The 13,976-nt window shown below is 59.0% G+C and overlaps 4 protein-coding genes across 4 annotated transcripts; all 4 read left to right on the top strand.

The window, feature by feature from the left end:
* Positions 1-744: 744 nt before the first annotated feature.
* On the top strand, positions 745-1,749 carry LINJ_24_2250 (conserved hypothetical protein; the record flags this gene model as incomplete). Its single annotated transcript, XM_001465979.1, has 1 exon — positions 745-1,749. One exon carries the CDS (start codon positions 745-747, stop codon positions 1,747-1,749), a length of 1,005 nt encoding a protein of 334 aa, XP_001466016.1.
* A 3,307-nt stretch (positions 1,750-5,056) lies between these two features.
* LINJ_24_2240 (hypothetical protein, unknown function) lies at positions 5,057-5,494 on the top strand (the record flags this gene model as incomplete). Its single annotated transcript, XM_001465978.1, has 1 exon — positions 5,057-5,494. One exon carries the CDS (start codon positions 5,057-5,059, stop codon positions 5,492-5,494), a length of 438 nt encoding a protein of 145 aa, XP_001466015.1.
* A 4,836-nt stretch (positions 5,495-10,330) lies between these two features.
* Positions 10,331-11,311, top strand: LINJ_24_2230 (conserved hypothetical protein; the record flags this gene model as incomplete). The annotated part of the gene is made up of 1 exon (XM_001465977.1): positions 10,331-11,311. One exon carries the CDS (start codon positions 10,331-10,333, stop codon positions 11,309-11,311), a length of 981 nt encoding a protein of 326 aa, XP_001466014.1.
* A 1,270-nt stretch (positions 11,312-12,581) lies between these two features.
* Positions 12,582-13,049, top strand: LINJ_24_2220 (putative ubiquitin-conjugating enzyme e2; the record flags this gene model as incomplete). Its single annotated transcript, XM_001465976.1, has 1 exon — positions 12,582-13,049. One exon carries the CDS (start codon positions 12,582-12,584, stop codon positions 13,047-13,049), a length of 468 nt encoding a protein of 155 aa, XP_001466013.1.
* Positions 13,050-13,976: the final 927 nt, after the last annotated feature.

Genomic DNA, 13,976 nt, shown 5'->3' with positions numbered 1-13,976 from the left:
CTTTGTGCGCGTATCGATGGGGAGGAGGGACGGGGGAAACTCTGCGGTAGAACAACAAATAAAGAGGACATACCGAAACCTGTTGAACGCACGTGTGCAGCCGTGCATGTGCGGCGCCTCTTTCTCTTGAGTCTCCTCTCCGAGCTAAAGGCAGCCGGGCAAGCAATTGCGGAAGCCACGGCAGCAGGATATGGCAAAGGGAGAGTGGTAGCAGCACCCTACTCGGGACGTAGAGGGATGTGTGGAGGCAATCGGGGTGCCTTCCGTTTAACGCCGCCCCATGCGGTGCAGAAACACCTCAGATACGATGTACTTGAGGGCGTGTGCGTGAGGGAGTGAGTGGGGGTTGCCCTTCACCTGTACCTCGCTCTTTCCCATATACTCCTCCTCCTGGTACGCAGTCCGGGTCTCCACTCCTCCTGTGCGTGTCGTTTCCCCTCACCCAGCAACCTCCCCTGCTCCCATCTACTCCGTTTCCCTGCTCCTCCGGTTCACTACCTGGCCACTGCCGGTTCTCTCCCTCTCCCCTTTTCCTTCCCCCCTGCCCACCGCCTGTGAGCGGCATGTGGCACAACGCAGGAACGCTGAAGAGTCACAGCAACTGCAGCCTCCCAACTGCCTTCTACGCATACGCTCGAGTGTGCATGTGTGTGCGCGTGTGCATATTCACTAAACGACTACCAGTCTCTCGCGCGTTCACATTTTGGCCCCCCCCCCTCTGTCCTTCCCTTGCCGCGCTGAACGATGAAGCTAGTACTTTTCCTCGGCAGCGTCGGGGCTGCGTTGGGGTGGTCGTACTTGAGGCACATTCAGCTGCCCGTGGGCCCGTCGCGGCTCCTGTGGGGCGGCGTCGTGTTCGGGCACCGTGGGTGCCGTGGTGTGGCGGGGACGCCGGAGAACACGCTGGAGGCATTCCGGCACGCAGCCGCATCCGGGTGTGGCGGTATCGAATGCGATGCTCGCCTCACCAAAGACAACGAAGTCGTCATCTTTCACGACGCCTTCGTCAACGGCCACCTCCGCGACGTCCCGCCGACGCGCCGCATCGATGAGCTGACGCTGTTTGAGCTGCGCCAGTGCACCTTCACGGCCGACCCCACGGGAAAGGTCCGCGTTCCTACACTGGAGGAAGCCATCTTGTTCTGCCGTGATAATAACATGCGCATGTTGATCGAGGTGAAAGATCTGAAGCGAACGTATCTATGCACGGACAAGGTGCTCGAACTCTACCGCCGCTATCCGGACTACATGTACGATCAGACCACCCTCATTTCCTTTCACAGCGGTGCCCTCTACCATGCCAGGAAAGTGGACAAGCGAGTTGCAGTGTGCCAGCTGTACGCTGCGAGCATGGTGCGCTCGTGGATTGCGCTGAAAGTCGACACGCTGCCGTGGGTGCTGCGCCTTTGCCCGGCGTTTTGGGATTGCGTACTGCTCTTTGTGTATGAGAGGGTGATACCGTGGCTGACGGGCTGCTCCATGGTGGGGCCGCGCCATGACCTGTTCACCGAGGCGAGCCGCAGGCGCTGGGTTACGCGGAACATCTGCATGTACCTGTGGGGGTTCGAGTGCGCCGAGCAGTACACGCCAGCGATGCGGCAACCGGGTGTGTGCATCTCGAGTGACGAATACAAAGAAGGCTTTGGAACACCGAAGCCACCGCCAAACTACGACATATTCGGTGATCGGCAGCGGGAGTTGGAGAGACAGCAGGATGCGACGTGTAAGCGGCTGCGCATTGGCAAGTAGCTGGCTAGTCACAGCGAAGCGTTGCGTGACAGCCGGTGAGCGGCGCTTGAATGAGTGAGGGGCAAAGCGGATGCGACGCGAGCTCATGGCAATGTGGTGCAGCGCTTAATACGTACCCCCTCCCTCCCTCCCTCTTATCCCCCTCCCTCATCCCTGGGGCTGGGCTTGCTCTTTATGCTTTCCATTGTGGTCCCCCTTCCATCTTGCTTTGTGAGCGAATAACGAGACAGCGGTGCAGTCGCACAGCTGCACAGGTGCAGTAAGATACATACCTGCATCCACATATATACACAATGCAGTCATTAAAGTCACGGTGATTGCTGGTCTTTGCTGAAGCTAGAGGCGCTCAGCAAGCAGCTGCATCCTGATCGCGCTCCCCTGTCCGTGTGTGTGTGTGTGTATGTGTGTGTGGATTCGCCAGAGCGTCTTTGCTGCGCCACGAGTGTGTCTCTGTGCGTGTAGCGCGTGCTTCTGTGCCTTCCTTCACCTCTTTCCTTCTGCACTTACGCGTTAAGCTGAACACACGCACAACAACGAGACACATGTATATGTGTGTAGCGGTAGCGGCAGTCGAATCGCAAGTTCCGCTTCGGCGGCCGCGAGGGACGAGGGCTGATGATACTTCCTCTGCTTCTTCGGGCCTGGAAGGCCAATCTCGCTTCACCGCTGCCCCTGAAGGCGACAAGGAGTGGGGGGACGGCGTGCTGCGCCTCACCATTTTGTGAGACCGCATGGCGCCCTCGCCGAATGTGGGCCTTGAAGCTGTCTCCCGTTGCTCCACCTCATCTTCCCGGCGTGCACGCATTAGCCCCTTGCCCTTCCCTTTGTCCCTCCCCTCCACCTGTCTCATGCTCCGTTTTGTTTCGCAGCAGCGCGAGGAGTCGCGCCTGCACTTGAGCGGGCATCATGCATCCCTCACCTCACACAGCGATGCACGCTGGCAGAAAGACACCGCAGCTGTTTCGACGAGGCAGCAGAACCAACGGTAGGAGCGCGAGAAAGTAGCATGCTATAGCGGAGAAGTGCAATGTGCTAGGGTCTTCAGCAGACCATACCCACTACACCCTCCTTATGTTTTTTTTTTAAACCTCACCGCAGCGCACTTTCTCACATCCGCACGCCCCCTCCTTCCCTCTTTCTCTCTTCTTAGCGCGCACCGCTGCTGCTGCTGCTGCTGCTGCTGTCGACGGCAGCCGAAGGCTCCTCTCCATCTTCATCTCGCCTTGCCGCTCCTTCGCTCTCGCTCTCAGCCGCCTCCACAGCAGCGAGGAGGGTGCGCAGCTCCACATCTGCGGCACCGGAGTCGCGTCAAGGTCCTTATGCCCACGTCGGGTGCCGGGCGCTCCTCGGGGGTGGATGAGGTACCGCAGCTGCAGTCGTCGCCCGCGCAGTGACACCCGTCCATCACCAGCGTGGCCCCTCCCTCAAGTCGCACACCTTATCGCTTCATCGAGGCCGGTACGCGGACAGCCTCACCACAGATGGCGGGCGCTCTCCCAGCGAGACGGACTGCTCTGGCCGCCACAGCTTTGCAGGGTGCGTGCCGATGAGCAGGGTGGCGCGCTGGCTGAAGGGTTTGCCGCCGGATTCAGAGTCGAACCTTTCGTTGGGCGGAGAGACTGAGAACAAGGGTTGAATTCTCACCGAATGTGATCTCGTCGATCCGGTAGAGGAACACTGAGAAGTCCCGCACTGCCTTGCCGCCCTGGCGCCGTGCGGCCCATCGGCGGAGGCACCCGTGATGGAAGACCAAAGGAGCAGAAGACGCGCGTCAAGGCTCGGTACCAGCAAAGTGGCGTCGCAGTCTGGCTTCTTGCTGGGCTCGTGTTGCGTTGCCGCTGACACGTGTGTGCGTGCGTGTATCAGCGTTTTTGCGTGTGCTGGTGCACATGCGGCTGCTGCTGTTTCTTTTAACCATCATCTTTTCCGTATATTTCGACCTCGCTCTCTTTGCGTGTGCCTGCGTATCCGTGTGAGTGGGTGCGCTGCTTACTTGTCTTTGCGCCCTGATTGTGGCCCCCTTCCCCCCCCCCCCGGCGGCTCCGCATTCTGTTCTGTGCTCTCCCTCTTTGGGCTCGTCTCGCTCTCGCAATGCCAGTGACGCGGGTGAGGGGATGGAAGGTCGTTCTCGATGCGCATGCGCCTCCCTTCACCCCTCCCATACTACCACCACCCTTCCGCACGGTGCACGGCCTCCTGTCCCTCTCTCTGTCCTTTTCCTTCAGTCGATGAGAGCAGGCGATGCATTTGTTGTCTTCCGTTTCGCTGTCTCCGCGGTGCGCAGTGTGCGGTGAGGGGAGGCGGCGGCGATGGCGGGCCGAAGACGAAGCTGAAACTAAAGGGGCGTAACGTAGGAAATTCGTGAGCACAAGAGAAGTGCCACCTTGAGGCAGTGAAGGCGGATCACCAAAACAGCGACGGTGCTCTCCTGTATGTGCGGGAGGCTGATGGGGATAGGGAAGATTAACAGGGGGAGCAGAGCCGGGGAGCAATCACGTCACCCCTGCTGACGCCTCCCTCGCTCCCTTACCACTTCATCTCTTTTTTTCTGCGAAGCGTGAACGCTGAGTTTCCTCGAAAACAGCGAAAGTGTCTTGATCAACCGAATTCTTGTTGCCATTGTGGAAGGGAGAGCGGGTGGGCAGCGATGAGCGATGTTGGGGTCCATTATTTGCCCACCCGCACCTGTGGCAGGCAGGGGGGGGGGATATGGACGTATCTGTGCACTTGGATTCCGAAGTCTCTTGATGTGTGGACTTGGGCCTTCTTGTACTCGTTCTGATCTCTGCACACCCACCTGTACACGCACTGTAGTAGCTGCACCTTCAGCAGCAGCAGATCATCGCAAGTGACTTGTTCAATGTATCAACATACACACGCGCACACATAGCTCACACGCTCGACACAAGGAACAGCTCGCATGCTGCGTGCGCGTTTCTTCACGTGCATCTAGTTTCTCGCTTATGTCGTATGCGCTCTCTCCTTGCATCTCTTCTCGTTTTCTTTTCCCATCCTGAAGGTTGTTGAATGTACCTCCACATCTCCCTCGTAGCCACACGCAGAAACACACACACACACACACGTGCATTCATAAGCGAACCATCGTTGCACATCCCCGGCCATCCTCATCGCCAAGTGCCGCTTCATTTCGTTGGAACGAACACAGCAGCTAAAACCAAGGCAGAAACGTGTGTGCTGCCTTCGATCTACCCTTTTCGAACTTGGGCCCCAAAAGCGTTGTCCACTTTGTTTTTCTCGCTAGCACAGCGCGCTGATTCTGTCTGCATCGACTCTGCCGGCCAGCGCAATGGGCCATGCCGTCAGCCGCAAGACGTCCCTGGCGAAGAAGCTGGAGACAACGATGCGCATTAATGAGGCACCGTTGCCCATCGCCTCTGAAAGGGGCGCGCCGGTGGCCGCCGCGGCGCACGAGAAGCAGCGCGGGGACGACTCCCAGGAGGGTCTGACGGAGGAAATGATCGAAGGGCTGACGCGCAGCAGCGTCGGCAGCACTCACAGCAAGGCAAAGGACACGGTCAACGACTGGATCACCGTGGCAAACTACTTCGTGAAACACAACACGGACGCCTTAAAGCAGCACGAGGAAAGCATGCGTACTCTCGCTGCTATGCAGGCTGCGCAGCACAACCTCCGGAGCTTTAGCAAGCCGAATCTTCATGCCCCCTCTAGGTCCAAGGACTCGAGGAATCATGCTGCGATCGTCATCACAAGGTCGCACTCCTGATGGGATGGAGCGGAGCGACAGCAGCAACGAAAAGTGGAAAAGGAGGAACGATGTGCATGTAGTGATAGCCAGCCTATCCGTGCATGTCTGTCTCTCTCTGTCTGAGCCGGTGCGTGCGTTCATGTCTGTTGAGAGAGAACGCGGAAGGGGCATAGCTGTGCTGTGCGGTGGCGCGGTTCTATTTTCCTTCGGCTAGCAGGTCGTCTACGATATTTGGTTAGCGTCTTCGCTCGCATACTTCATTATCTCCCCCTCCACCCCCCCCACACACACACGTCACCCGACTCCTTCACCTCGTACGTCCTCCATCCTTTGTGTGTGTGTGCGGGTGTCGTGGAATAGTGCTGCCTTTGGCGTCAGTGATACTTTACCGTGTCTTTCTCTTTGTCGCTCTCTCGCTGTGTGTTGTATACGCCACATGGTGAATGGGGTGGCGCAAGCTCGCTTCTTTCGCTTCCCTGTGCACCTCCCTCCCCCCTCCTGTGTGTGTGTATACAGCATCTCTTCACTGTTCGTCTTTTACATCTCTCTTCCCCTTTTGTATTGTAGTTGTGGCCCCTGACGTTGGTCTTGCCGATGCGTTTATCGCATGGCATGTGCGCTTGTGGTAATGCGATGTGTTCCTGTCCTGCCCGCCTCCCTCCTTCTGCTCCGTCACTCTCACTTGCGGGCGCACCGTCGTTTTCCTTTCTTCACTTCCGTCCTTTCACCTCTGCAGCCTGTCTCTCTTTCTCTGTGTGTGTGTTGTACCTCGATTTGTCCCTGTGATGCATGCCGTCGTTGTCGATGTGTCTCTTCGAGTGATCCGTTCCACAGAGCCCCCTTGTTTCCCGCGCAGCGCACGTGCCTCCCCCATATCTATCTTTTCTTTCCAATCCTTTCTCAATGACGTGTGTATGCACATGCATTCTCGGAGAGCATCCCTGGACTACTCTACAAGCTTCTCCGCAACACGTATACTGTACCCGGACACACACACTTGCGCACCGGCCGGTAGTAGCACCAACACGCAAGTTAAACAAGAGCAGGCCCGATGAGAAATAGAGAAGGAAGTAGAGAGAGGGAGGGGGCTGAAAGGCACACATACACAGGTGAACACAGAGAGAACGCGCTCAGCTGGACTTCGCCGTTTGAGACTCCCATGTGTGTGTGTGTGTGCCGATGTGACTGCCTTCATGCGAGTGTTTGTGGTGTTGTGCGCGTCTGCCCGGCCCTGTGCTCTGTGTTTGCTGTGCTGCACACAACTATACAGGGTGCTGTGGGGGAGGGGTCGCCGCGCATCCCCCTCCCCGCAGATGCGCGCCCCCCTCTCTCTTGCTTGACAGGTGTGCCTTTCTGTGCTGCTGCCGCCGCCTCCTCGTTTCTTCCTCATCATTGGCCGCCTCTGCGTTTACTTGTCTACTTCGCTTCTTCTCCCCCTCCCTCCCTCTGCCGTTATGTGTTTCCCTCCATCGCTTTTTCCTCTCTTTGTTCTTGACTGGAAGCTGCCCTTTGCCGTTGCTGCCGACCTGTGGATTTGCCGGTGTGGCGGAGCGAGCTTATGGTGGACGCGTGCGGCCATGCTGTACGCAGATGTATACATGTATATACATATATACATGTGTGTGTGTGTGTGTCCTTGAAAAGCTTCATGGATGCCACACCATTTTTATTCTGCATTGGCCGCCTTTGGCCTCCCCCTTTCTCCACCTGCTCTTCGCTCCTTTTTGGCTACACCGCCCACCCCGCCCTTCGTGCATGCAGATGTGTATGCGTGCGTGGGAGTAGAGGTGGAGAAGAATGGGGAAGGACAGAGAGAGGTCGTACATCGAGAAAAGGCGGAACGGGGAACCGCGATGATGCACCTCCGCCCCTTCTCTCCTGCGGGCCCGCTGAGTGAGGGCATGCTGGTATGGGTTGTCACTGCCGCCTCTCTCGTCTTGGTTTCTTTCACATTCACGGGGGGGGGGCGCATCGCATCAACGCACGCACAGGCACATCAGTACTCGCCCACTTCACTGTCTCCCTCCTCCTTGCCATCGGAGGTGCAAGGTGGCGCTACAGTTACAGCCGAAGGGCCGCATGTGTGTTTCGAAAAAGGGCAGTCCATGCGACTAGCAGTGCTGACAATGCGGAACGATAAGCTTCTAAGCGGAGAGAAAGGTAGAGGAAGACTGCCTGCATCGTCGATGAACGAGTGGAGCGGAAAAGACGACGTGGATGATGTAGTAACGCCGAGTGTAGGAGTCTCCTTGTGTGTGCGTGTGTGACACGGAGAGCTGCATTGGTTCCTCCTCGCTGAAGCAAAACGCGCACATGTGCATATGCCTTGCAACGCCTGCGTATGGCATGCGTCTTCGTCCCCTAAAGATGCTCGCCCTCCCCTCCCCCTCCCTGTGTCCATTTTGGCGCGTGTGTGTGTTGCTGCTCTTGTACCGTTCTTGTGTCTGTGCATTTGCCTCTTCTGTTTGTATTTTGTGGTTCCTTCTCCCCCCCTCCCCACCTCCAACAGCTGTCTTCTGGCGCCAGCAACAGAACACGTAGAGAACATGTATGCGTTGGCCGGAGAGCGTGCTCTCCCTACCTGTCCTCTTCCATTCTTGCTCCTTTCCGGAGTCGCTCCCGTTCGGCGATGGTGCGTTTTCAGTTTCTGCGTTTGCTTCCACCTCCACCCCCACCCTCCCCTCTCCCTCTGCCATCGCCGTCTCTCCGCTCCACTTTTATGCGCCACCGCGCGTGTACGTGTGTGAGCGCGCGATGATGTTCTCCCTTCTCGCCTTCTGCCACGTTCTCTTGCTGCGATCTTTGCTGTTTTTGGCTTCCGAGGTGCCTTTGACCATCCCTCCGTGCATGTGCGTATTCATTCCTCTCCTTCGAAAGCGGGCGCCGCACTGGTGCTCCACAGGGTGCTGCCGTGTGGCTCCGCTTTACCTATGTGCATGCATCCGTCTTCCTCCCTTGGTTGTGCAATCCCTAACCTCCACCCGCCGCCCCTCTTCTGTGCTGCCACAGTGCGCCCTTGTCGTTGGTAGGCCTCTTTTCTTTGCAGCTCTCTCTCTCTCGCTACTTCATGCACTGGTGCAGAGGGCGTTGGTGCCGTGGAGACGATCTATTGCGGGATGGAGTGGGCGGGAGGGAAGCGAAGGGAAGAGGGAGACATCTCATGTATTGACCCACGTTGTCCTCCCCGCTCCCTCGCCTGCGTTTTCATGTTGCGTGCTTGCATCATGTGCGCCTCACTCGATTGCCTCTTTCTACTCCTTACGTGCGTGTCTATGTATCAGCATTTTCAGACCCCCTCCCTCCCTTCCTTCTCCTTTCGCCCCGGACCGTGCTCGTCGACCTCTGCGTGCCTCCTCGTTCGTCTCTTTTTATGCTGCGTGCCGTCTGCCGCTCTCCGTGTACGCCTGATGCGCCCGTACCCTCGCTGGTGTGCTGCTTTGCTCGAGGAAGCGGGGAGGGCGAGAAGGAGGGCGACGCCGTAAAGGATCGGCGCTCTCGATATGCGCGGAAAAAAAAACAGCCATTCAAACAAGAAGCGGTGCTCTGTCTACCACCGCACTGAAGGCAACGGCTAAGGGGCGATCATGCTGATGTAATAGCGCTACCGCTGTAGAGGTAGTGTTCCGGCTCTCATATCCCCATACGGCAACACAGACGCCTGCGTTGGGTTCTATCTCTGTCCGTGCGAGCACCATTCTGTCCGCTCATCTGTTGCCTCCTCAGCGCGTGTCCGCTTTTGTCTGCCGCACACCACGTGAGGTGAAACGCCACGCGCTACCGCCACCGGGCCCTGTCACACGCCGCCCGTCGTGTGGTGCGAAGCGGCCGTCGACACGCGCCAGGGCGATGCGCCGCCTCAGCCATCGGAGCATGCCCTCGGCCTCAACCTCTCCCCCCACCTACCCACTTCGCACGCCGCCGCGTGGCGCGTCCCCTCCGCCTTCGCGGTGGCTCAGGGTCCCCTCGCCCCCGTGGGCAGTGTGAGGGCCGGCTGAGCTGCGCTCGAGTCACGTGTTGGCACACTGCCTAGTCATATGGGTGGCGCACAAGCGTGCTCGCCGTCGCAGGCCGCTCCGACGCAGCGCCCGTCCAGGACCGGGCCGCCGGCATCCGTGGCGGTGCATCGCTCTGGCCTCCCCTACCTTGTAGGTGCTTGACCCTGTCACCACGCGAAGGGGCTTGGCATTGGCAGGGTTAGGTTGGGAGCTGCTTGGCTTCCGCCCTCAGAGTGGGTGGGGGTGGGGGGCGGGGGCACCGTGCCCTTGAGATGCCATGCGCTGTATGAGGTGCGTGCCTGTGTGCCCCCCCCCGTCGTCAGGGCTTCTCTCCGTTGCCAAAGAAGAAAATCTGTGCCGAACGGAGCAGACACACACACACACACACACATTAGCAGCCCTAACGCCTCCGTTTACTTCCACCCTCCCCCTCCGTCTTTCCGCACGTCATTCCTCTTCATCTGTGCAATCTGCAAGTGCACCCGCTGCGGTGCAGCACCCCTCTTCAAGCCAGCTGCTTTTCCTTTTCTGTACTCTGTGGGCCTGGTTACGTCACCCGGCGTCCCAGTCCGCGTGTGTGCGCAGAGGGAAGCACAGCACGTGGCAATTGGGTGCATCTGTGGTAGCACAGGAGGAAACGGCTGTTACCTCAACCACAATTGCCTGCATGCGTGTATGTTGACACAGAGCCCGTCACCAGCACCACTCCCTCGCTCGCGTTTCGGTTTGGCGCTGCTACAACGTTGACAGAAGCACGCACAAGCTCTCGCCGGTTGATCTCTAGCTGCGTGCTGCTATCCAGTTAGCCCTAGCCGCGCCTCCATCGGGTGTGTCGTCCTCATCGACTGCAGCGCCAACAATGGCGTCCTCATCCTGTTCGCCCTACGGGCACTCCACATCCACTCGGGACTATCTCTTCCGGTCCCTCTACCTGCGGCGCGAGATGCTACTGCTCACCACCCATGGCATCGCGTCTGCACTGACCCCTGCAGAGGAAGATGAGGACGAGAGGCAGCCAAGTGTCGCAAACTCGGTAGGGTCGACAACCAGCCCACTGCGAGACGTGCTGCTTCTGCCGCCGCTCTACTGCTTGGATGGCCTGTCGCTGACGCCGTCCGCCAACGACGGGCCGGCCTTTGGGGTGGACCCGATGCTCGCGCCGGACCACGCGTGGAACGGTCTTGTGCAGGTGCGCTCGCCCTCCTCGCCTTGGTACCGTGGCTGCTTCGCCTTCTACGTGTACTTCCCTAGCCGGTATCCCTTTGAGCCGCCCATCATCGAGCTCACTGGGCCGCTGCGGAGCCACCCGCTCGTCCAGGAGCGCTGTTTGCAGCATCTCGACCAGCTGAGCGGCGCCGGCGATCACCTCTCCGAGATTTCGTCGTGTGCCGCACAGCGTGACAGCCCTGCCAAGGACACCTCCACAGCGACGCCCTCGGAAACGGTGAAGCGCGTGTTTGTACCGTTCGAGGAGGTTTACTCCACCATCGACCCCATGCGTGTCTCTGTCATGATGGTTCTAATCCGGCACATGCGGCTCATCTTCCTCCCTGCCGAATGGCCCTCCTCGTGGCGATCACCATCGATGGAGACTGATCGCGACTCCGGCGGGGTGAACCGCGTCCTCGCACGCCGCGATGTGGAGCGGCGCAGTGTGACGCAGGAGGTGCTGCTGCTGAAGCCGTTCGAGCAGTATCTTGGCACCGAGGTGATGCAACACTTCCTCGACGTCTGGAAGGCGAGCGAAGGCGACACGGGCGACGACATGACGGACACCGTCACCAAGTGCAATGCAGACTGGTACACTCGTGAAGTCCTTCCGCACCTCTTGCACTCCTAAGCCGCACGCAGAGACGTGCGCCGGTGATGATGACAAAAAGAAGCTGATGTTTTGTTATTGTTGCGTCCTCTGGCCACCATCATGTAGCTGCGCGGCGCTTTTCCTTTATTTTCGGTGTGTGCGCGTGTACGTAGGCCCTGCTGCGCGTTTGGCCGTCACCAACCCAGGTACGCACGCGCAGCCCTCCGGGGGCGTAAAGGAAGTAAGCAAAAGAAGCCTGTGCTCTCCCTCTCTTGGAGTGGCCTGTCTGCGTGCCTGTGGGGCTCAAGAGCGGAATGCGCATCGCGTTTTCGCGCTACCTCATTCGCTCTCGCTTGCTCGCTCTCTCCGTCCTGTTTACAGCGTGCGGCGTCTCACCGGTTACGCGTCCCCGCCGCTGACTTGCGATGCCGCCTACATGACTCCCTAGATGGCCAGCAGCATCCTAAGGCCCTCTTTCTCCTCCATGCAGCTCTGCCCCTGCCGGCGGTAGACCCTGACGCCTTCTTTCTTTTCGTCCCCCCGCCCTCGCCTCCACCCCCTCCCTTCCATGCCTATCAGGAAGCACAGCACAGCAGCTAATCAACGCGAAGAGCCTCACTCGCACCAGCACCGGTATCTCTAGCACTGCTGCACACCACCTTTTGAGCATAGCGAGCACTTGGCCACTGCCACTTCTTTTCCAGCTTCAGACACGCACCGGCTAAGCTTTTCAGCCAAGGCGCCTGCGTGTGTGTGTGGCCCGGCTTCCTCAACGTATACCCATGTAGGCACTCCATCACACACGCACACCTCTCTCTCTCCCCCTTCGCTTGTCTTGTAGATACGCCCTGCTCCTCCGCCTTTCCTTTTCTGTTACAAAGCCACTCAGTCACACCTGGGAAGCTCCCTCTCCATTCCCCACAGCCCGCACACAGACACACTTCTTTTTATTGGGTGTTGCTACGCGCGTCTGCCGTCTCCTCATCACTCGCGGATTCCCCTTGCTTCTCTCTCCTCAGCCCCTCCTTGTGTGTGCGTGTGCGTGTTTCTCGCTGTTTTGTGTTGTTGTCTCGGTGACACCTTGCAGAGGCGTTACGTGGTACACACGGCACTGGTTTTCTTCTGCCCATTCTCTCGCCTATCCTCCCCGCGCGCTGCTCACTCCCACACATCCCCATCGCAGATTCCTGCAGCTGCTCCTCTTCTTGTTTCCTCCACTGTCGACATTCCGCGTGCCTGCTCTTGTGCGTGTGCGTCGGTGCAACGCGCTTCTCTGGTCTTCGATACTGACTCACGTACTGGCACACCAATGCACGGCGGCAGCAGCAACAGCGGGGCAGCGGCGCGGCTGCAAAAGGAGCTCGTAGAGGTGATGATGAGTGATGCCGAGGGCATCTCCGCCTACCCGGAGGACGACAACCTATTCCGCTGGATCGGCAGCGTCAAGGGCGTACCGAATACGCCGTATGAGGAGCTCGAGTACAACTTGCTGCTTGTTTTTCCGCCCAACTACCCGTACGAGGCGCCCACTGTCACATTCATGACGCCGTGCTTCCACCCGAACGTAGATACGCGTGGGGCCATCTGCCTCGACATCCTCAAGGAGAAATGGTCGGCCGTCTACTCGGTGAGCTCCATCTTGCTGTCCATCCAGAACCTACTCAACAACCCGAACAACGAGTCACCGCTGAACAATCATGCCGCGCAGCTCTGGCACGACAGGGAGCAGTTCACCATCGCTGTGCGGGCCACTCACGGTGGAGCGCCAGGCTCTTAGACGCGTGCCTGCCGCTACGTGCTACGTGCGTGTGTGTGTGTATGTGTGTGTGTGAGAGTCTGTGCGTTGCTGAGTCCTAGAGCTTTGTGTGCTCCCCACTGGTGCAACGGCGCGTGCGGCGACGTTTGGTGCACGGGAGGGGGTAGGTGGCCACTAACCGATGTCCACAACGCTAGTACGGCTGCGCGCTGCTGGCGGCCTCTTCCCTCTCTCCGCACAAAACCAATGGGGTGCGCATGCTATACATGGCCTAACGCGACTGTGTGCGCGCGTGGGCCCCACCGCGTGTGCACGTCTGGTTCACGTGTCCATGCTCTACATGGACGTGCGTGCATGGGTGGTGGTGTGTACACGGCGGTGCGCGCAGCACGTGCTGGCATGCACGCCCCTGGTTGGCCGGCAAGCAGATGAAACCGAAGAGTACGGAAAGAAGGAGGGGTGATAGTGTGCCGCTTCTCCTCGGCCTTTGGTCCGCCGGCAAAGCACCCGCGTAGCCCGAGAAGGCACTGATCGTTCGGTGCTCGAGTGCTGCACACGTGCGGGCATACGTTTATTTTCGTCTTTTTTGTCTTCCCTTCGTGTCTGTACGGGTAAGCCCCCCCCCACCTCCTTCCGCTCAGCATATCGCTCCTCCTGTCTACTTCTCCCGCCTCACCTCCTGTGCACACGCGTCCGTGTGTATGTGTGTGTATGTGTGGAGCGAACACCCTCTATCTCTCGCAGTACTGCATACTCTCTCCCTCCCCCTTCCCCCCTTGCCTTCCTCGGTGTTATGCAAAGACGCGCCACCGCCACGCGCTCCACAGCATTCTGGCCATCACCATCTTTGCGCCTCTTCTCTCTTCGCTGCCTGAGACATCCACGGCGCCCTCTCGGCCAGCGGCTCTTTTCGCTTCATCGCCTGCTCTCCTTCTCGCTGCCGTGGAA

Source organism: Leishmania infantum, chromosome 24 (assembly GCF_000002875.2).
Source record: "Leishmania infantum JPCM5 genome chromosome 24".
Taxonomy (NCBI): Eukaryota; Euglenozoa; class Kinetoplastea; order Trypanosomatida; family Trypanosomatidae; genus Leishmania; species Leishmania infantum.
Note: the sequence above shows the minus strand (reverse complement) of the source record. Positions and strands in the feature narration are given on the sequence as shown.